This window comes from Mytilus edulis, chromosome 9 (genome assembly GCF_963676685.1).
Source record: "Mytilus edulis chromosome 9, xbMytEdul2.2, whole genome shotgun sequence".
NCBI lineage: Eukaryota > Metazoa > Mollusca > Bivalvia > Mytilida > Mytilidae > Mytilus > Mytilus edulis.
The window spans coordinates 72,011,036-72,034,242 of NC_092352.1; the positions used below are offsets into that span (position 1 = coordinate 72,011,036).

Consider the following 23,207-nt stretch of genomic DNA (forward strand, 5'->3'; position numbering starts at 1 on the left):
ACGACACCGTATATTTCATTTGCTTTTAAATTGGATGTTATTATAAACATCATAAGTTACATTGATACTATAACGATTATACGTACTTATATAAAAGACGGAAGTAATTCAACTTCAAATAAATTGACCTTTGTCAAGTACTTATTTCCACCTAATTTTACAATAATGTTTCAAACCTATTCACAATTTTAGAAAATTCAAAATTATATGTACAAAGGAAGGATGTCGAAGTTTAGTTATTTATTGTATGTTTAGTGTGAAATTAATTACAATCAACAAATGAGGTTAAGTATTTCCTCATTTTCAAATGATATTTTTAAAGTGTTTCCCTTATCTGTCTATTATCTGTCTATACTACAGAATTTTTTCTCAGAGGGCATTACAAGTGCGAATATCAACATTTTTGATGAACCTTAAATATCGACGTAAAATCACTTTTATACAGAGATTTCAAAAAAACATCCTTCAATAAGTGTATTAAGATATGCATATTTAATTAATTATGTATGTCATTTGTTAATTAAACCGGCCTTTTTTTATTCAAAAAAACTCCAGTGGACCTTCACATTGCCTCCGTTTTGCCACAATATCAGTGATGCTTTCTGTAAAAATTTTAGATTATGCATGCCAAAGAATGTTGACGCCACTTTTAAAATACTCAAATGAATTTAGTTCTCCCTTTCTTCTTTTTGATGTAACTACATGAACTATTGCTGTTTTATGATATACAGAACTATTCTCGGTTAATTTTTTTCTATTTCCGCACTATTTTCTATTCTATTTCATTGAATTCTATATGAGAAAATAATTTACAAAAAAATATAGCCATATCCACCCTTCATCTAGCCCTCGACCAATCAGATAGCTGGAATGATTCTAGATGAAAAAATAAACAATCCGATTGAAGGTTTCATTTATATCCATCACAAACTTTTGTACACTTTGTTATGTCTGAGTTGTCATCACATTTCTTTTCGATTGTATTATTTCAATTTTCAGGAATTATCCTTAACTGATACTGCGGTTGATACATGCGTTACAGGTGATGTCTCGCGTTCAATCTTTATTTCGGATATTTCTTATTAAATTATTATGATTGTAACTATGATACAATAGTGTTGCTCTAAGTTGAATGTACATACATGAAGTCATAGTCATAGAATTAATAACAGAGAAGAATGGAACTGCATTCAACATGTTCAATACACGATCGATTTTCGCTGCAATTTATCTTTTTGAACAGATATTTGCTTTTATAATGCTAAGATTATACCCCAACATTGATTGCTGAACCCTACTTTTTGACGTTTATATATGTTTTGCACTAACATTGTTATTAATATAATGCAATTAAATGCGACTGTCTTACAAGTGAGAGGACTAACAAGCTATAAAAACAGGTTTAATCCAACAGTTTTTTTTCAATTATCTTGTGATCATAGTATATATTATTTATAAATAACACTGAAATGTTACTTAAAATTTTAATGGCAAAAAAAAAAATAAACGATGAAACACAACTTTCTTAAAAGCTAAGAATAAACAAAAAAATATTTATATCATGCACGTCATAAACCTGTTATAGTTTGATTCTGTGAATGTCACTTTCAGGTTCAAAAATGATGTCACGCAATCAGAAATCTGATTGGGAATACACCGATTCATTAATAGTCTTGTCTTGCTGTCGATAGGCGTGGGACACATCATAATCATCATTAATTTCTCTGGTATGGTCATATATTTGATTCATCTCATTTCTCTGAATCAATCCTTTTGTATCTGTCGCATCATACATCGTATCAGCATCCCGATTGTGATCATAATAGCAGACATCCTCCTCGACCTTCGGACTGTACTTCCGGCACGTACTTGACACATCATATTCATTGCTATCTTGCAACCCTGCTTGTTCATACATTGCTCCCTGTTGGTTGATTTCCTGCTGATCATTACCAGTGTATCTGTTGATTTTATTTTCCGAAAGCATAATATTTGCATCACTTGTATCCGCGTTCGCGCCATCTAGTGTTTGAGATTGGTTTTCATGTATCTGGTCGCCTGTCACTGTTGAATAATACACATCAGGTGCAGCAGATAGATCTTTGTGCTTATACCGTTTTCGTCTACAAAATAAAGACAGGAGTAAATAATCAACAATGTCCGTTTCGTTACAGAAATAGTAATGACTTTTGTATTGTAATTTGCCGTTTTTTTTGGCTTATTTTGTTTTTATTTGATTCCTGTTTATTTTTATCATTGAAAAATGTTATTTGGTTTGCTGATCATCAACTCTTGAAAACTTCATTTTTATACAATATAAACGATGGTGTCTAACGTTAAATGGGGGTCTAACAAGCATCAGTTGAATTATAGCAGCATTCGGATAAAAAGGTACCTAAATTCAATCTACTCAATCAAGTGCCCTTATATGGTGACATGTTTTAGACTTTTACTTCGTGTAGTAACACTTTGGAATTCCTACTAAGCATGATGACTAATATAAAAATTGAATTATATTTCTATCGCTTTAACATTTTGCTGAATCATTCTCATATCTTAATGGAAGACAGTCGATTTATTTATAGATACTAGAAAGTGAAGCATGTGTCTCGAAGATCTTAATTGATAATTTTATTTACCATCGCTGCTTTCTAATGTGTTTTCAATAGCATTCGCTTATAGATAATGAGAAACCCAAGAAACAAAATATTTGAGATATCATGTTACCTTAACGATTTCGGATAGTTTTTTTTCTATTTGGTGTAAAATTGAAGTTTACACTTAATCATTATGCAATGCAGGTTTGGCAAGTTCATATTTGGACAAATACCTGACTTTGATAAAAAAAAAAGCATGAATGATTTTTATTGAATGTTTTAAACATGAATAACCATATACTGAATTATCAAAAAAACTAATTTGTTTGATTATGTTCATGAATATTGAAGCGACAACAACGAACATACCTTCTAATATAGACAGCTAGAACTATCGCCAATATTAGCAATATGGTGAGTGCCACTGCTATTCCAACATACATACTAACTAAATATGAAATAAAATAATTTCTAGTTTATGTGTTAAAAATTAAAGGGAATACCCGTGTGCGTGGTTTTTTTTTCAAAATTCTTGTTACTTTTATTGGATCTGTAGGAAGGAATCATATGGTCTTAGATGAATAAATATATTGTCTTTAAACTAGTGTTAATATCCTCAAGTACTCTGGAGCTCAGATCTGTAAATTGTGTCTATTTTGTTTTATAGGGATAATGGATGGATAAATATCTTGCCAAGTCAGTTCCTCGTTTTATTCTGATATTTTGTGCTTTGTATGGATCTGATGACTTACGCCATTTTCAAATGATTTGTATAGTTTGTTCTTATCTTTTGTTGTATACTACTGTCTATGGTCATAGAGGATTGAGCGCTTACACACATTTTAAAACCTGCACCACTCTTTATCATGTTTATGTTTCTTTCCTTCCTCAGTTAGGAGACTGTAGGTCATTTTTTGTTTTTTTGTCTGTCATATTTTTGTTATAAATTATCCTGTTTATTTTCTTAATTAATTTTTTTCATGTTTTTCATGTCGGAGCCTTTTATAGCTGGTTTTACTGTGAAAGCTGTTCAATTGCCTGTGGTTGTCTATAACTACTTCGAGACACATGCTTAAACTTCAGTTGAACATGGATGGATAGTTGTCTCATTCGCAATCATTTCACATCTCCTTATTTCTATATGATGCCAATGTAATTAAACATTACACAACTATCAGAATTAAATTCAAATTAGAACCTGTCATCTCAGAAGCTTTGTAAGCCAAATATATACAGTTCCAAGCTACGAAGAAGAATCATGTTAAAATAATAGTTACACAAAGAAAATTTCGCCGATATTAAACTGCACTTTTTATCAGAACATTTATACAGTAATCTATATCAAGTTTACCTTCTGCAGTTTGTGTATCCTCTGTTTCCTGTTCCTTGTTCTGCGGGATACTATCTATGTTTACAAAATAAAAAAAGTTTTCTTAGATTCATTTTATCATTTTATCATCTGGAAGTTATTTTACAAAACAAATTAGAAAACATAATGCAGTAAAGCAGTGAATGGAGAGTGTTGCAAATAGGAGCTTATCTAGCTCTGTAATTCCCCCAAAACTAAGTATTGGCTACTGTCAGTTCCTATCCTTTTATAAAACTTAGAGCCTTTATGAAATAATTAAATGTTACATCATTAGAGTAACTCAATAATCAAGAGTTTGATACACTTTAACATCAAACTTAACTATAACCTCAAAGCAACGTAACCTTCACAAGTGGTAAACTTGAACCCAAACTGCTTAGTTCTGTTGCAGTACACAGTTTGAACATCTGATTCGAAAATTCGAGACATTTAGATTCATTTCTTTTAAACAAATTTAGAACCTATTCATCCAATCTTCACACGAGCAGAGTTGGATCATAACCTGCAAATTCCTCTTGAGCACATATAGAAGCAGCTTTGTTTTGTTTGGTTCGTCTTGTGCAGTCTTTGGTTTTGCAGACTGGTTTTTGACTTTCGGTCATTTTTCGTTTTTTCCCAGGTGGATATAATCAGTATGTCATCGACTTATGAATTGTAATATGTTTTACATATATAGATGAGATATATATAAAACTAGGTTTAATCTACCATCCTTAACATGAGAAAATGTTGTACCAAGTCAGGAATAGGACAGTTGTTTTTTATGAACTTTTCTTTAATCTCGTAATTTGTTTGTTTACGTTTGAGTATCTTATCGTTTGACAAGTCCCAGAACTTGAAACAAACTTAAAGTTAATTAGTCTATGCGGGATACAGATGTGAATGTTTGTGTACCGTCTATATTCTGACCTTATTACAAAAAGAAAAATGCGATATCAATAATAAAACCGTTTACACTAAAAAAAATATCATTAATAATCTTATTGCAAACAAAATAACAGATATTAGTTTTATTGATATTTTTTTTATAGCTCGTACATTTAGATATGACCTATGTGTACTTATACATGTATATCGTTTGCAAAGTAAAAATGTTTGTAAAATGATAATTTGTACTTTTTATGGGTCTATTTCTTCCAAAGTAACTTTATATCTTTCCTAATGAGCCAAATTTTACTACACTGATTTTCCATTTTGTTTCGAAATATAACTGCTTAATACATAGCTGCATTGCATATCTGATAGTAAGATCTTATATGATTTTGTTTTACAAAGCTGATTTATAAAATTATTTGAATATACTTTTTTCATGGTTGACATACAGCGTTTCGGTGTTTTGTAGTTATAGCTAGAATTTTCGAATTCAACAAGGTCTATGTAAAGAAAAATAATACATCAACATGTTTGATTTAGAGTTATATTTTAGACATTCAGTAAGACACTAATCGAGTAACTTGTTTTACCCCTACAAAACTTGTCATCAATACTGACAATTATTTTCATATGTTGTGTATTTTTTTTAAATTTACACAGATTAGGACATCAGATTCTATAGTTCGATCTTTGTTTAACTTTTTCACAGTGAAATCAGTTTTTTCCCGATTTATTAGATTGAATGTACCTGATTTATCTTCTGCTTCTCCTTTACAATTGTATTAATTTATTTTCATCTAAATCATTAGTAGTACCCGGCATTAATTTAAACTAGAGGCTCTTAAGAGCCTGTGTCGCTCACCTTGGTCTATGTGCATATTAAACAAAGGAAACAGATGGATTCATGACAAAATTGTGTTTTGGAGATGGTGATGTGTTTGTAGATAATACTTTACTAATCCGTCTTGCTACTTACAATTTTCTCTATCTGTAATGAACTTGGCCCTTTAGTTACAGAGGAAAATATTTTGTAAAAACTTACCAAAATTTACCAAATTAACAAATTAATGAAAAGTGTTACAAATTGACAATAAAGGGAAATAACGCCTTAAGGGGTCAACTGACCATTTTGGTCATGTTGACTTAATTGTAGATCTTACTGTGCTGAACATTATTGCTGTTTACAGTTTATCTCTATCTATAATTACAGTATTCAAGATAATAACCAAAAACGGCAAAATTTCCCTAAAAATTACCAATTGGGGGGCAGCAACCCAACAACCAGTTGTCCAATTCATCTGAAAATTTCAAGGCAGATAGATATTTACTTGATAAACAATTTAATTCCTGGAAAGATTTGCTTTAAATGCTTTGGTTTCAGAGTTAGAAGCCAAAATCTAGATTTTACCCCTATGTTCTACTTAAAGCTATGGCGCCCATCTTGGTTGGTTGGCTGGGCTACCGCACATATTTTTAAAACTAAATACCCTAATAATGGTTGTGGATAAGTTTGCTTAAATTTGGTCAAGTAGTTTTAGAGGGGAAGATTTTTTTAATAGATTAAAAAAATTTACGAACAATTGGTAAAAAATTACTATAAAGAGCAAATACTCCTTAAGGGGTTAGCTGACTATTTTAATCACTTGACTTATTTGTAGATCTTACTTTGCTGAATATTATTGCTGTTTACAGTTTATCTCTATCTATTATTATATTCAAGATAATAACTGAAAACGGAAAAAAATCCTTAAAATTACCAATTCAGGGGCAGCAACCCAACAAACGATTATCCGATTCATCTGAAAATTTCAGGGCCGATAGATGTTGACTTGATTAACAATTTAACTAATGTCAGATTAGCTCTAAATACTTTGGTTTTAGAGTTATAAGCCAAAATATACATTTTACCCCTATGTTCTATTTTAAGCCAGGGCGGCCATTTTGGTTGGTTTAGCGGGTCACCGGACATAATTTTGAAACAAGATACCCCAATGATGATTTTAGCCCAGTTGGTTAAACTTGGCCCAGTAGTTTCAGAGGAAAAAGATTTTTGTAAAAGTTAACGACGACGGACGACAACGGACGACGGACTACGACGGACGACTGACTACGACGGACGCCAAGTGATTAGAAAAGCTCACTTTCCCCTTTTGGCCAGGTGAGCTAAAAAAAAACATATAGTATAATACGATGATATAGTATATATATATACTGATATATGAGTAACATACCTGAAACATCTTTTTGACAAAGAGAATAGTATTTATTGTTACAACTTTGAGCTGTTAGAATGTACTCGGAATTTTTAGCTAGCTTCATTGCTAAACAACTGAATCCCTGGTTCCTTTCCATGTCATTTACAAATCCTAAATGCAAACACAATATGTTTGAAAACACATACATGTAAGCACTAAACATTGGTTAAGGAATGAAAACAATCCGGTAGCAGGATTCATATTGAATTCATGCAGTTTAAAATCATGATAAAAACTATGTAAACTATATGCTTTAATTAAGAAAAAAGAAGAAAAAAAATGTATGTCTATACTCATGATACTGTTGTCATATGCAAGTAACCTTATTTTTTTACTTCCAAATTTGATACACTATCCCTACTAAAATTATTATGCACAATCACGAAACTACTATCTGTCTGTCATATTTGTTTGTTCGCAAAATATTTTTGTTACACGTTACGACGTTATTTTTTTCAATTTAATTATTCATACTGTTTCTGTCGAGGCTTTTCTAGACGACTATATGGTATGTTTTTCTCCTCAATGTTGAAGTTTCATGTGGTGGCTTTTAATCAAATCCAATGAATACGATATTAAATGGACAATTGTCTCATTTGCAATCGTACCATGTTTCCTTTTTTTTAATGTAAATAAAGTGAAGTTAGTGATAAGAGGCGATTTTTAAGATATAATAGTAAGACATGTTACGTCTTCCAGGCCGATATGAGATAAATTTGTTATAATATAGTTCTGCTTTGACACTTCGCTTGATGTCTTTGTGTCTATTTTTAGAACATCAACCACTGTTAAATACATTTTAGGTACATGGTAGGTACTTTTATAAAGCATAATTTAATGCATCTTAGATAAGGTTACAGGATGGACTTTCAGCAAACTATCAGCATAGCAGAATTATAACAAAATAAGCAAAATAACTCAAACTATTTGAAAGACTTCGTATAATCTTTATTGAAAAATATAATGATTGTAAATTTTTTGAATGCCAACAAGAATGCAAGCATTTTTATTGTTGATAACGAGTTAAAAGTATTCAAATGAATCTTAGGCATTTACAAATAATAATGGGTATCTGCCAACTATAGTTTATGGTTGCTTAAACATGTTAAAATCGAGCTATTATTTACAACAAGTGTAAATAAGTACGCACTGCAGCTTGTTATTTACATTTAAGCATATTTAATTTCTTTCAAATTTTGTATGGAATGCATGTTTGATTAATCATTTTAATTTTACAATTCAATAGGCGCATATACTTTTCGTCGTCAAAATATTAATATGAAAATATTATATCATACTTGTATTCCAAATAATTCTCTCTTTAATAAACGTATTGTGCCACAGTTTACCAGCCTTAAAATCTTTGTTAGTATCATCACACTTGTTGTTCAAACGTTTAATATATCTTCCAGATTGATTACACGTTCGTCTTGCATCATACCAATTAAACATGAAGTCGTAACATTTGATCTTAATACTCCTGTTTCCATCTGCAAGTTAAACAAATAAAAATTAGTTATTATAATGAAAATATATGATCATCAATGATCGACTATCAATCGAAACTATTTCGTTTCAAACGACCGTATATTTAAAGTTGCAGGTTTTAATTTACTTTAAGTCCTTTTTGGTTTTAAGGATGTCTGCTTGTCATGTTTTGGAATTTTTGTCAGATTTTCGGAATCCTCTGATTTTATCCATTTGAATGCCTTAAAAAATTTCCCCATGAACCCCCATTTTTCTTTTTATAAATCTTTTACATGTATAATTATTAATCCTTTGTAAAAGTCTTATAAAATTTTATTTATTTTTTAATAGTATTTGAGAACTTTAACTGGTCAATGATAAAGCTATGAAAAATCAAGAGAGAACATTTTCCCGCCAAAATTCCAATGGCTAATATCTCCAAAACAACCACATTGACCCCTATATTTTTTTGGCTTTTTTGATTCCTCAATTTATTCCCTATCAATACATACTAGTTTTATGAAAAGTTATTTATTTTGAAACTGAGCAGCGAACATCCTTAAGAGCTTTAAAAATCTTTCATAAGGTTTTCGATTGAAAAGAATATTGTCCAGGGGTATCACTGAAAAAATAACAATTGTCGAAATGCCAATTGAGTGCAGTCAACTTATGACATTTAACGTGTTTGCTACCAGAGAGTCGCTACTACTTATTCAGACTGTTTGTCCCCGAGAGTACCACATATTGATATTTGGTTCAAGGTGGAAGCAATTCTGAATTAAAGAATAGACCTCATGCAGTACTCTTTTTTGGCCATCATATCGGTTCTTTTACAGTTGTGGCTAATTGTTTAACTTCATTTAATATTGTTTTGTTTTATCTCAACTCTATAGAAATAAGTCAGATGTCTCTTGTAACGTATATTATTTTTTTATTTTCTATTTCATCATATACTAGTATACCAAATAATCTTAACATAGATCACAGGATTGAAAGTCGCGTTCGTCAACAATAGACTTATCATTGACGATCAAACTTGATAGATAAACAAAGAGTACTAAGAACCTAAAACTTCAATTTGATATGATAAAATATTGAACAACGTATAACAAGTCACAACACAAAATTACTGATAAATGAAATATATCATCAAACTGAAACAATGTATAAATATAAATGCTCTTCAACTTCTACTGTATTTTGACTGTAAAACTTGTGTGCATTTTAAATGGCTGGCGTGATATATATCAATGTTTATTCAACTAAGTTTAAAACGATTGTGTTATAGCCGTCATCGTAACAAGTTATTGTTAAACAAATGTTGAAAGTCGAAAGTTGGTACAACCCAGACCCCGAACGAATGCTTTTAAATAATTTTAGGTAAGGTTTAATATTCGTTTTCTTTTAATTCTTTGTTTTAATGTTGCCAATTTATAATACTACAGTTCTCTGTTTTCTATTAAATCGAATGCCGATTCAATGTACAGCCGTGATATGTCAACAGTAATATAATAAAGTCCACACTTAAGGTGGCTCGGACCTATTCAAAGTTTTGTCAGAACTGCCATATTTTTTGTCATTTTAATCCTAAAAGAGAGTGAATCAAATTGGTCAAACATAGATAGGGGTCCCGGACCATTCAAGCTCAAAACATTACTTTTAAACAGATATGTAAAAGGGACCATTTTTCAATGAAATGATAGGGGAAAGAGAGGTGTTGGCATATTTTTATCGGAATATATATAAAAAAAAGTGACACTTCGTCCAAAACTGTAATATAAAAAGTTGAAATATAGCCCCAAAGAAATAGCTAATAAAAAATATAGGTCACCGAAAAGGAGAACAGATAGTTTGAAATTAAAACCGAAAATGTCGGCGGGAAAATGGTTTAAATTGGATGGAATGTCATTTTTAGTTTTTCACAGATACACATAATAACGACAACGCTTAGTGACAAAAATACAAAAAAATAACATTTTTAATCAATCAATATATTAAAAAAAATAATAGTGAATTTACGACACAAACTTGCCGTGTGCATGGTAATTGATGCGTGAAGTTATGCGCAGTAGAATAGTTCCGAACCCCCATTTTTACAATTTAAACACACAACTAAAAACACAAGCAATAAATACTATAATATATATTTCAAAATCCCGATAATAGCAATACAGTTAGTTACAATTGTGTTTGGACAAAAAGTATAAAATCGTCTTGGTGTTATAGGCACATTTCGAATATTTGTTGCATGCCAATACAGTCTTTACATACACATTGTGAATATATCTCTATATTTTGCATTTCTTTGATGATATCAAATTATAAAACAGTACCAACTCCTACATGTGAACAGTACGAAATTAAAAAAGATTTGGATGAATTAATATTTGATTCTTATTCTAAATTTGTAATATAATTTAAGTAAAATACTGTATTACTTGACAAAAGAGAGGAATCATTTATTATGGATAATTATTTAAAACTGTAACATCAGCGTAGTTATAACATATATAGCCAAAAAAAAAAAGGATTATCCCATAATTAAAATATGGGATACAATTTTAAATTATAAATAATAAAATATATATATATATATATATATAAGTCAGATATCCGTATTTTAATGTTTTCATGTGTCATTTCTCATTTTTTTGTGTATGAATTGTCAAGTAAAGAATTTTGAAACTGCCTGATGTGATGCATATAATTCGACAAAAAAGTCATTAAAATATGCAAATCGAATACGGATAGAACAAATCAATAAGTCAAATAAATCGATTAAATGTATAAATGTACAAAAAGTAAAATAACACATAAACCAAACTCCGTGGAAACAAATCTTAAGCTCAAAGACATTTAAACGAATATTCCTGACTTAGGACAGGATTTTATTATGTATATCATAGCATTTGCATAATGTTGTCATTATCTTATATGTTCCCTTCAACGAGTAAGGTAAAATATTGTAATGAAATACTAACCGTTTTGAAAGATGTTCAAATATCACATTCTTCGAATTAACACGAAAACTAACTTAAATGTCGTTTGGTATATTGTGTTTCGTGTCTCTACAATCTGAAGTCTATAACATTATTCCAGTTTATTGTTGAATCGAAATAATATAACCAATTTCCTTGTCAAGCCAGACTATCACGAAGATGTCAATAGTACAGATGGTTTGCATGCTCCTCGTGTTTTTTTTTCTGTTAAAGATAGAGACAAAGAGAGGCATAGAATCTGCATTTTTTAATCTATTTTGTTTTGATAAGATCATAATTCGACTTTCAAGATTTCAATTAAGAAAAAAAGCAATATGATCATAAACATACCTGTTTTTTTCACTTCTTCACACTTAAACTTTAATGCTTCTTTACAATTAGTGGGTTCAACTTGTGTATTTCTGCCAGACGTAGAGAAACAATTTCTTCCGATTTCTGTACCTGTAATTTGTAGTTTGTCACAATTAGTTTTATATTTATATTTTTGTTCAAACGTTTTTCTCTTCTTTTGGAAACACATTTTAGAATGAAATAACTTGATAATGCAATTGTTACATTTTTATTATATTGTAGATTGCTTTTTTTGTGATCACTTTCTAACAAACATTTGGGAAACGGGCCCAACATTACCAGTCACCTTTTGTATAACAAAAAATGTGTGTGAACCTTCTGGATAAATCATTAAAAGTGCTATCATTGACATTCAATGAACACATTTACAACTTGAATCCATTTTATTAAGTAGCAATGTCTGTGGAAAACACATGAGGGAAGGTATTTAATTATTTCATCTTTTTATTAGTAATGAATGCTTGACAAATACTATTGGAACAAATCGCTACAAAAAAGACGATTTATAACCACCTAGTTTGAAATTTTGAAATTTGGTAATCATAGGATTTATAAAGGCAGGATTGTATTTTTGTTATCAATTTTAACTCAAACAATTTCAGTAAATGGTGCAGATTTACAGTTCACTCTTTCATCGGTATACCAAGCATGATGAAATATAATTTACGATAAACACAACACAATTACAAAAAATGAGAGGTGTAACTATCAATCGTAAAATAAAGAAAACTCAATTGACAAGTGACGATCAATATGCAAAGAACACGCACGATTTGGACAAGACGGTCCTCACTGAGATACTTTCATGTTTATCTATGATACATTAAGATGCAGTCGATTATATTACAATGCTCACATTAAAACTTTGAAGACACGGCAACAACTTCATTGTTCTAACCCTTGATTTTTTTTACTACCATCTTTAAAGAAAATCATGACATGGAACGGTATATATTGAGTACTATTTGAATGAACCATTTAATATATATCATTTACGGCACAGCAGGAAAGTCTAATGTGTAATGAAGTTTAGTTCTAACACGACTCCTATTAACCATACCTTTAAAACGTAAGAATTCACCCCCTAGAAAATACAAAATCAAAAACAAATAAACAAATAAACAAACAAAAGAATAGAATGCTAGATAAATGCGAGCTGTCGGTTTTAGGAACCTTGTTGTTGAACACAAAATTTATAAAGAGGTATTCAAATGTTCATCCCCAAATTAAAAAAAATATATATATATATGTATAACCACTATCCTTTGTTTAAGACAAATAAACGGGCATTAGCTATGATCTAGAAAAAAAATTGTGTTGTTATATTTACTGTTGAATCAATTGTCCATAAATCCAACAAAAATTGATACCCCATAAATTATAATGAATCCAAAGTAAAAAAAAAGAAATAGAAAATAATGATTCGGTAATTTTGGTTCAATTTTGTCAAAAATAAGTTTAAAAAACATGAACAAAATCTGAAAATGATTGAATTATTTACTGGTCAACAATTCTTCTCATTTATATATCTATGCATTATCAAATCCGTATTCATGCAACCTTTAATATGACCTTTTTGTGAATTAATTCTGCGTCGTATTGTCAGCTTGTTCATACATGTATAGGAAAAGACTTTCCACATTTAAAAGAAAAAGAAAGAATACACTTAGACTATACCATTTCGTTGAATTATCTCGCCTATATATAGAACTCTACAAATCGATTGAATGTTTCATTTTTTACAACTCATGTTGCCTACTACAATGTATAAATGTCTTTGATTACTTCGGTTTTAAAATAAGCATAATTTTACTTTCTAAGCGAGACATTTTCGTTGGTATTGGTAATGACATGGAATTACGGAAGAAGATGAATCTTTTCATTTTTTAAAAGAAACAGGATGTTTGCCAAAATTACTATTATAAAAATCAATACAAAAAAAAACCCCATCGAGTGTATCTTAATGTTTTTTTTACAATATATCTCTGGTTTCTACAAACTCACACTGTACTATAAACATAATGAATCCAAAAAACATGTACTTAACAAAAATCGAAGAGCGTGTTAATATGAAGATGAAAAATATATTACAAAATTAATTTGATTGAGTTGGCTTGTCAAATTGTAACATGCGAAGTTCATTTATTCTGATGGTGTGGTATGATTGTCAATGAGACAACTTTCCACAAGAGACCAAATGACTCAAACAGTAACAACTACAACTCACCGAACTGCATTCATCAATTAGTAAAACCAATACCACAAAGTCAGCTATAAAGGCCCAACATGACAAATGTAAAACAATCATACGAGAAACCAACGGCCTACTTTAAGTACACAAAACTAGAGGCTCTCAAGAGCCTGTATCGCTCAACTGATTCTACTTCGGTTTTTGAAATCATATAAAAATATAAAATTTTGCTAAAAGTAACAACATTTGGCCAGCACCTCATAAGGAAAGGAACATTCATGCTATGTTTGATTTCATTCAATTCAGTGGTTCTTTAGAAGAAGACTTTTGTATGCATTTCCCATAGGGTCCTATGTAAAACTAAGTTCTCCCACTGGCAGCCATCTTGGATGTTGCAATGACAACAAAGTAACAACACTTGGTCAGCATCCATTCCTGTCATGTTTGGTTTCATTCCATTCAGTGGTTCACTAAAAGAAGACATTTGTATGCATTTCCCATATGGTCCTAGTTTAAACTAAGTCCCCCTGATGGCGGCCATCTTGGATGTTAATAGGCTACAAAGTAACAACATTAGGTCAGCACCTCATAAGGAACATTCATGTCATGTTTGGTTTCATTCCATTCAGTGGTTCTCTAAAAGAAGACATATGTATATATTTCCCATAGGGCCCTATGTTAAACTAAGTCCCCAGATGGCGGCCATCTTGGATGATGGATCGGCTATAAAGTAACAACACTTGGTCAGCACCTCATAAGGAACATTCATGCCAGTTTTGGTTTCATTCCATTCAGTGGTTCTCTAAAAGAAGACATTTGTATATTTCCCTTAGGGTCCTATGGTAAACTAAGTTCCCCGCTGGCGGCCATCTTGGAAGATGGATCGGCTACAAAGTAACAACACTTGGTCAGCACCTCATAAGGAACATTCATGATATGTTTGGTTTATTTCCTTTCAGTGATTCTCTAAAGGAAGTTATTTGTATGCATTTCCCATAGGGTCCTATGTTAAACTAAGTCCCCCGCTGGCGGCCATCTTGAATGATAGATCGGCTACAAAGTAACAACACTTTGTCAGCACCTTATAAGAAACATTCATGCCATTTTTGGTTTCATTCAATTCAGTGTTTCTCTAAAAGAAGTCATTTGTATGCATTTCTCATAGGATCGGTACAAAGTAACAACACCTCATGAGGAACATTGATGTCATGTTTGGTTTCATTCCATTCAGTGGTTCTTTAGAAAAAGTTCAAAATGTAAAAAGTTAACGACGACGGCGACGAACGACGACGGACGACGGACGCAAAGTGATGAGAAAAGCTCACTTGGCCCTTTGGGCCAGGTTAGCTAAAAAACAACCAAAAAGCATATACGAAACACATCAACAAACGACAACCACTGAATTGCAGGTTCCTGCATTTGACTAGGCACATATATACAGAATGCGTTGGGATTCAACATGTCATCGGGATCCCAACACTTCCCCTAACCTAGAACAGTGGTGCGACAGTTTAACATCAGAACGAACTATAAAATTCAGTTGCAAAAGGCTTAACTTATCATGAGAGAGAAATACATCTAACGAAACCCGTTTAAAGACAATCAACAAAATTGAGAATGGAAATGGGGAATGTGTCAAAGAGACAACAACCCGACCAAATAAAAAACAACAGCAGAGGGTCACCAACAGGTCTTCAATGTAGCGAGAAATTCCCGCACCCGAAGGCGTCCTTCAGCTGGCCCCTAAACAAATATATACTAGTCCAGTGATAATGAACGCCATACTAATTAATGAATTCAAGATTTGCAATTGATATGTTTTTGTTTACATATTTTTCCTTAAAATGATTCAAACTTACTCATCTGCATTCCTATCAGTTTATAAGCCGAAAACAAATATGTTTTGCCACCACATCTGTCCAATTTGTCATCATCACATCGTATATCGCAGTCTTTGGTAGATATTTTTTGTAAAACGTCTAATTTGCTGCTCCAAGATTTTTCCGTTTCCTTTGGTAAGCAATAGCAGGTTTCATTCTATTTATATTAAATATAACTATAGTTAAGAAAACAAGAGAAGAGATATTTTACTTACTTTTAAGTCGTTTTAAGCCATTAAAATTTTGATTGGTATCCGGTTGCAATTTTAATTCATCATAAATTTGATTAGCGATATAAATTATCTTTGTCACAGATGGCTTCTGCGCCCATATTATCGAATACATATATAAGCATGACACCAGCTACACTACGTGTATCAAAATGTTAACTTTATATAGTTTTGAATGTTGTTTTCGATCTATGGATTTGACTGTCTATCTGGTATCTTTTGCCCACTTTGGTTTTTAAAATCCTCGTTTGAAAGAAGCTTTTGTGCTTAGCAAACATTTAGACGCGAAAGAAGTCTACTCCTAGTTTACCTTTTGTACAAAATATTATATGTGAACTTAACAACGTACTTGTTCGAACCTAAAAAAATAAATAATTCATTTACAGGTTATATAAAAGCTACTTTAAGTTTGTAATTTTGATTCATAAGAAGACCTCAGATGTTAAATGTCTTTTTGCTTTGTATCGATCTGATGATTCTAGCCCTTTCAACTGATTTTTATAGTTTGTTCCATTTATGTTTTGTTACTCCACTGTCCCATGTTAGGATAGGGTTTATAAAATAAAAGAAGATGTGGTATGAATATCTAATGAGACAACTGTCAACAAGACACCAAAATGACACAGAAATTAACAATTATAGGTCACCTTACGGCCTTTAACAATATGAAAAGCCCATACTGCATAGTCAGCTATAAACGGCCTCGAAATCACAATGTAAATCAATTCAAAAGAGAAAACTAACGGCCTTATTTATGTATTAAGAATGAACGAAAAACAAATATGTAACACATAAACAAACGATAACCACTGATGTACAGGCTCCTGACTTGGGACAGGCACATCAATACATAATGGGGCGGGGTTAAACATGTAAGCGGGAAACCATTCCTCCCCAAACATTGGACTGTAGCATAACAGTACCACAAAAGAACGAAACATAAAAATCAGATGAAAAAGGCTTAACTCTTCAGATGGACAAAAATACATTGCATGCCTTACACATGTTTATCACCATAATATTCAGTGATGTGGATGTATATAAAAAGAAGGTGTGGTATGATTGTCAATGACACAGCTTTCCACATCAGACGAAATGACACAGATATTAAAAAAAAACTATAAATGCATGTCCGAAGGATCTTGAAATTCAGTAATTGTTGTTTGTTGCTCGATATCATATTTGTTTTTTAGTTATTGTTTTGTTCATAAGTCATGATCTTATCTTTCTCGTTTGAATTGTTTTACATTTTTCGTTTCGGTTAATTTTATAGCTGAATATGTGCTATGGGTGTATTCATTATTCATTATTAATGACAGTTAGATAGCCTATAGTTTTAAATGTTTGTTTCATTTGGATCTAAAGAAGTGTTATCATAGTTACAATCATACCACATCTTCTTTTTTATATGTGTTTAAGATACATGAGTATATGCATCATTTCATTTCACCAAATATATTTAAACAAGTTAAAGTGTTCTTTATACCTGCAGTAAAATAAAGTCTTTGTTTTCTAAGTTTCCATCTTGTTGACAAAAGAGAGAACACTTTTCGACTCCATTATGCATCATCTTTTTTCTATGTGTTAATACATTTGCTGTACTGTTGACGTTCGTAAAATTCAAACACTCTAGAAGAAGAAAAATATAACATAATTAAAAAGTCAATAAAAAATAAACTACTAACAGATTAACCGTTAAATGAATGACTGATTGCAAAATGAATGTTTGTAAAAATTCTGGATAAAAATGTATTTGATAAAAGAGGGGCGAAAGATACCAGAGGGGAAGAGAGGAAAAAAATTGACAACGACGTTGCTAAAAAAAGAAAAAGTTAAGCAGAAAAATAATAGTACACAAGACACAACATAGAAAACTAAAGACTCCAAAAACGGAAGTCTCAGGTGCAACGAAATCTGAGCAGATTCTGCTCCACATGCTCCTGTTGTGTTGGTCATATTTTTACAAACCCGGTAAATAGTCTAATTCAGAAGGTTACATTCATGAAAAGGGAAGGAAATGAATTTACGACATAATGAACATAGTTGATATCATTTGTTTAACGGTTATTCCATAATATTTTCTTGACAATTGTAATTGACTTAACAGTTTCGTACCCTGACTTTGTCCAACGAATAATATTGTTTCATCGTAGCTTTATTTAATTGCATTGCAAAAGAATAATTATTTGATCATATATATCTATTTTTAGATAAAACGCAAGAACATACGACTGAGCTAATAGTGAGGTATTGTATTACAATTGATCTGCGCAACGCAAAGCAATATATATTCATTTTACATTTTATAAGGTAAAAATAAACGACAACTTACCGACTCACACTCGTGCATTAACCATATAGGTTAACATATATATCTATGTGTAAACATGTCTGTAGGAATAGATGCCTAATTAAACTTACGAGCTAAAATAAATTCAAGTCAACCAATCATGTCAATACAGTCATGATCAGTATAGGTATCTCTTATTATAACACATTTAGATTATATACTTTAATCGCAAACAGTGTAATCGAAAACGCAAATTTCGTAATTGACAAGAAAAATATTGCTGTTACTAGCATACAATTTTGAAATCATGCTGAATAACATATTGTATTTCATCATAAAGATCAGTTCTTCATCCGGGTTTTGCTTCACTTTTGTTGGATTTTTTTCATTAGCCTTCTACGTTTGTTTCAGTTTTAGGACATTAAAATACTTTATCCCTGCGCATTGCGTAAGAAATATTAAGGTGAAAATGCGTATCTGGTGCAGTACAATTTGTATTATACTAACTCTACATATGTTCTTTTTAATAATTATAATTTCGAAACAAAAACAATGAGTGTTAATAGTCAAACTATTAAAAATCAATTATTTTACCGTAGTATTCCATGACAGGGGACCGTACTGCATAACCATCAACCCAAAGAAAAGGAGGTTTCTCTTTTACATTAGGCAGCATTGTATTTGCATTGATAGTCTGACATGTCTCTGAACGACACGAATTGAATATGTCCTTTCCAGACAATGTCCAGCCATCTACACAGTTATCCGAAGCTCTATCCCATGTATGATTGACTTCACTCACATTAAAAACTGAAAGACAAGTACATGTAACAAATAAAAAAAAAACATATGGAAATTTCATCATATATTTTCATCTCCTGTATAATCGTCATCACAAACTAACACGAAAGCAATCGTCCAGCATCAATTTTGCACATTCAAATTCAACTTTTTTTGCCATACAGAAAGTACTTGTTTTGCTATGAGCAGTGTGCTTGTTATAATTTTTTATATGACCAATGTTGACTGTTGTGTATCAAAATAGTAGCCACAATTCCTTAAACTTATCCAGGTTCATGATTACGCGAAGTGTGACTTATGTATCAAGTGAATTGTTGCGTTCCCTATGGCTGTTACTATTTCATCAAGAGTTACTGATATCTATTAGCCAAAGATGACGAGAGTTAACAATTTAAGGATAATTAATTGCATTTTTTAATTGCATGATATAAACTAATTTCATATAGTTTAATGTATAAAATACATTATGAATCGCATACTGATTAAAATAACAATAAAAAGATACAATTCAGTTACAGCAGCAGTTACACAAAGTAAAGACCTATATTATAATTAAATAAAATGCACAAGTAGGTAGGAATACCTGTTATATAAGGAGTTGATTGTAATGTAGTATGTTCAGTCCAAATACCGTTTAGATCTTCTGTTGAATCTAGATAAACAAAACAATCTTGTTGTTATGTATGGTGGGATAAAATTTTAACAAATATAACTTGCAAAAAACAAATAGTCAAGACTATTAAACTAATGTTACTGTTATTGATAAAGCTAACAGGTTAATATAATTTGGATACCAGTGCGCTAACGCTCACATATAATGTAACTATGATTTTATAAACATGTATTGGCAGCTATGTCCCATGTATATGTGGCTTCACTAGCATCATCAACCGGAAGATTAGAAAAAAATACATGAAATATTCAGCATATATTTCCATTTTCAGTATAACATAATGTCCATCTCAAATTCACACGTAAGAAATCGTCCAGCAATTTTGCACATGCAACTTCAGTTTCAAGGTTTGTTGTCCTAACTATTTTTTGTAAGTGCTAGGAATAGTATGGAAATATAAAGTTAAAGATGATGAAAGTCGCGTAAGGCACCATGAAGCAAACAAACAAACTAAAAAGCATGGCCTTATCATACTTTCTCATTATATGTTCATACTTTCATTTAGTTAAGAGTTATTTAGTTCACACATTGTTGTCAATAGAATGCAATTTCATTTGACAGTCATACAAGTGATAATTTTAGCTAGCTATAAAACCAGGTTAAATCCACAATTTTCGACAGAAGGACATGTATGTACCAAATCAGGAAAATGACAGTTCTATTTTATTCGTTGGTTTTGTTTGCTTTGTTTGAGCTTTTGATTTTAGTATTCGGTATTTTGTTTTATTTATTTTAAAGTCATTTGAAACGATTGGCTGGTGGAAATAATATTAATCCAATTCTTGAACTTATGCATACATATATCATAAACTTAGTCGCGATTTTAACATATTTTTTTTGCATAAATTTTGTATAATCGTCAACAAATATTTCAATTGGTCAGTGTTGTTGTGAAAATATGGTAGCTAATTAAGGGTCGTGTTTTGAAGCAGAAGTTTAACGATTGTCACCCGTTCGTAAACAATCAACAAAGAATCATGAATATTCAGGTAAGTACGTGTATAACAGGTACAATAAGATATAGTTTATCTTCATGTTTGAGTGATGTTTACGTTTGGTTTTCAATTCGCACTTGCGTATCGCGGACACAGGATTTTTATGAGAAAGGTCACGCTGCATACGGAAATCATGTCGGCGAATTGTTTGCTGGAAGCAAACAATTTGAAAAAGTAAACATCTCCTTAATTTGGACAAATTGTTGAATTTTCATATATACATAAGTTTCATGATAAAAACTAGCCCTTTAGTTATAAAAAAAATATGTATAATTTTTTGAAGTTTCATATGTTTTTAAGCTATAAGACAATGCAGTAGCATTATGTATGAAAAAAATAGTTATACACATGTTGTGAATGCTTTATCTAAAATAACAGTTGTTTTACCACAATGCATCAGTTAACATGCTAACATGTTGTCATAGATATAGGAAGATGTGGTGTGAGTGCCAATGAGACAACTCTCCATACAAATAACAATTTAAAAAGTAAACCATTATAGGTTAAAGTACAGCCTTCAACACGGAGCCTTGGCTCACACCGAACAACAAGCTATAAAGGGCCCCAAAATTACTAGTGTAAAACCATTCAAACTGGAAAACCAACGGTCTAATCTATATAAACAAAACGAGAAACGAGAAACACGTATATATTACATAAACAAACGACAACTACTGTACATCAGATTCCTGACTTAGGACAGGTGCAAACATTTGCAGCGGGATTAAACGTTTTAATGGATCCAAACCTTCTCCCTTTTTCTGAAACAATAGCATAACATCACAACAAAGAAAAACATACGATAAAATATCAATTGGCAGACTTAACTCAATAAAAAAACGTATGATTAAACAATGAACGAATAAATTTGATCTGCGATATCTGAATACAAATGCACAGTTAATTAAATATTAGAGACAAACATTCATGACCAAAAAGCTAACAAACAAATCCTAACACAGAACATGACTGAGAAATATTTAACCAATCAATGTTCACTTTAGAAAAAAACCGGTTTTTTTATAATCTTGAAGTTTATACAAATGTTGTAAGAATAAGTGAAAAATTGAAGATATTACAAATAATCAAAGCTGGTGTACAGACAAGATCCATATAAATAAAAAATAACAAAAAGCATTATGAACAGTATCAACAGGTCGAATTAACAAGAAAATACGATTTGAGAGTACTCGCAGTTACTGACAGTTAGTTAAAAGCCAAAACCAATTAATAATAAAAAATCATGCATCAGAGACTAAAATCGACTAAAACACATCACAGGGATTTAGTATTTTAACGTCATTAATAGTCAAAGAAGACATGACTTGTGTTTATTCTATTTTCTTTTACAGTGAAACTGACACCACACATTTAAGAAATACACATTAAAACTTAAAAAACTTACATGCAGACGGATATGTTTGAGAACACAAATTTCCTAATACATATATGTGTATGACACAATTCATCAATCTAATTTCATTTAGACTTATACACATGTTTGAGTAGTGATTAAATGAAAGATTTATAAACATGTACTTTTACGACATCTGATCAGGAAGGAAATAACTATATATGTATATGAACCAGACTTGGTTTTCTCTTAATTGTAAAATTAAAGTGCATCATGTCGTTTCTTGTAAAAGCCCTACATGATATCCGGATTGAACTGTCCCCGCCCTATTATTGTTTTACATTTATTCTTTCATAGTAAAAAATTCATTGATAAATTATGGATTTCTCTTTTAAGATCACCTGGCACACAGGGTTAGATCAACTTGGCGCCCGTGTTCGACGTAAATGTGTTCAAAACAGGAGCCTCTGGCCTTTTTTAGTCTTGTATTATTTTAAATTTCAGTCTCTTGTGTAAAATTTGGAGTTTAGAATGGAGTTCATTATCACTGAACTAATATATATATATTTGTTAAGGGCCCAGCTGAAGGACGCCTCCGGGTGCGGAATTTTCTCGCTGCATTGAAGACCTGTTGGTGACCTTCTGCTGTTAGTCTGTTCTATGGTCAGGTTGTTGTCTCTTTGACACATTCCCCATTTCCATTCTCAATTTTATTAAATATGAAACTACTGAACTAGACTCAAATTTTGATGAATGATCCTTTTTGCATCTAGTATGCAATTTGTGTTTTTATTTTTATTTTGGAAAGTGAATTTACATGGGCGCCATGGCTAAAAATGAAACATACTAGTTAAATACCATTTCTAGCTAACATTTCCAATT

At 31.2% G+C, this 23,207-nt stretch overlaps 1 protein-coding gene across 1 annotated transcript; it reads right to left on the reverse strand.

Moving 5' to 3' along the window:
* Positions 1–1,470: 1,470 nt before the first annotated feature.
* Positions 1,471–22,530, reverse strand: LOC139488971 (uncharacterized). The gene is made up of 11 exons (XM_071274962.1): positions 22,377–22,530; positions 19,887–19,955; positions 19,097–19,312; positions 17,699–17,841; positions 15,962–16,139; positions 11,891–12,001; positions 8,393–8,584; positions 7,071–7,205; positions 3,949–4,002; positions 2,967–3,045; positions 1,471–2,123 (listed from the first exon to the last, which is right to left on the reverse strand). Exons 1-11 carry the CDS (start codon positions 22,504–22,506, stop codon positions 1,634–1,636), a joined length of 1,797 nt encoding a protein of 598 aa, XP_071131063.1. The 5' UTR covers positions 22,507–22,530; the 3' UTR covers positions 1,471–1,633.
* Between the last annotated feature and the right edge of the window lie 677 nt (positions 22,531–23,207).

Coding starts and splice junctions, on each gene's coding strand:
- LOC139488971 (XM_071274962.1), bottom strand. CDS start 22,506: ATGTTTATAAATCTTTCATTTAATCACTACTCAAACATGTGTATAAGT. Junction 19,313..19,886: donor ATCAACTCCTTATATAACAG/GTATTCCTACCT, acceptor CTTGTCTTTCAG/TTTTTAATGTGAGTGAAGTC. Junction 8,585..11,890: donor TGAAGAAGTGAAAAAAACAG/GTATGTTTATGA, acceptor TTTAACTTGCAG/ATGGAAACAGGAGTATTAAG.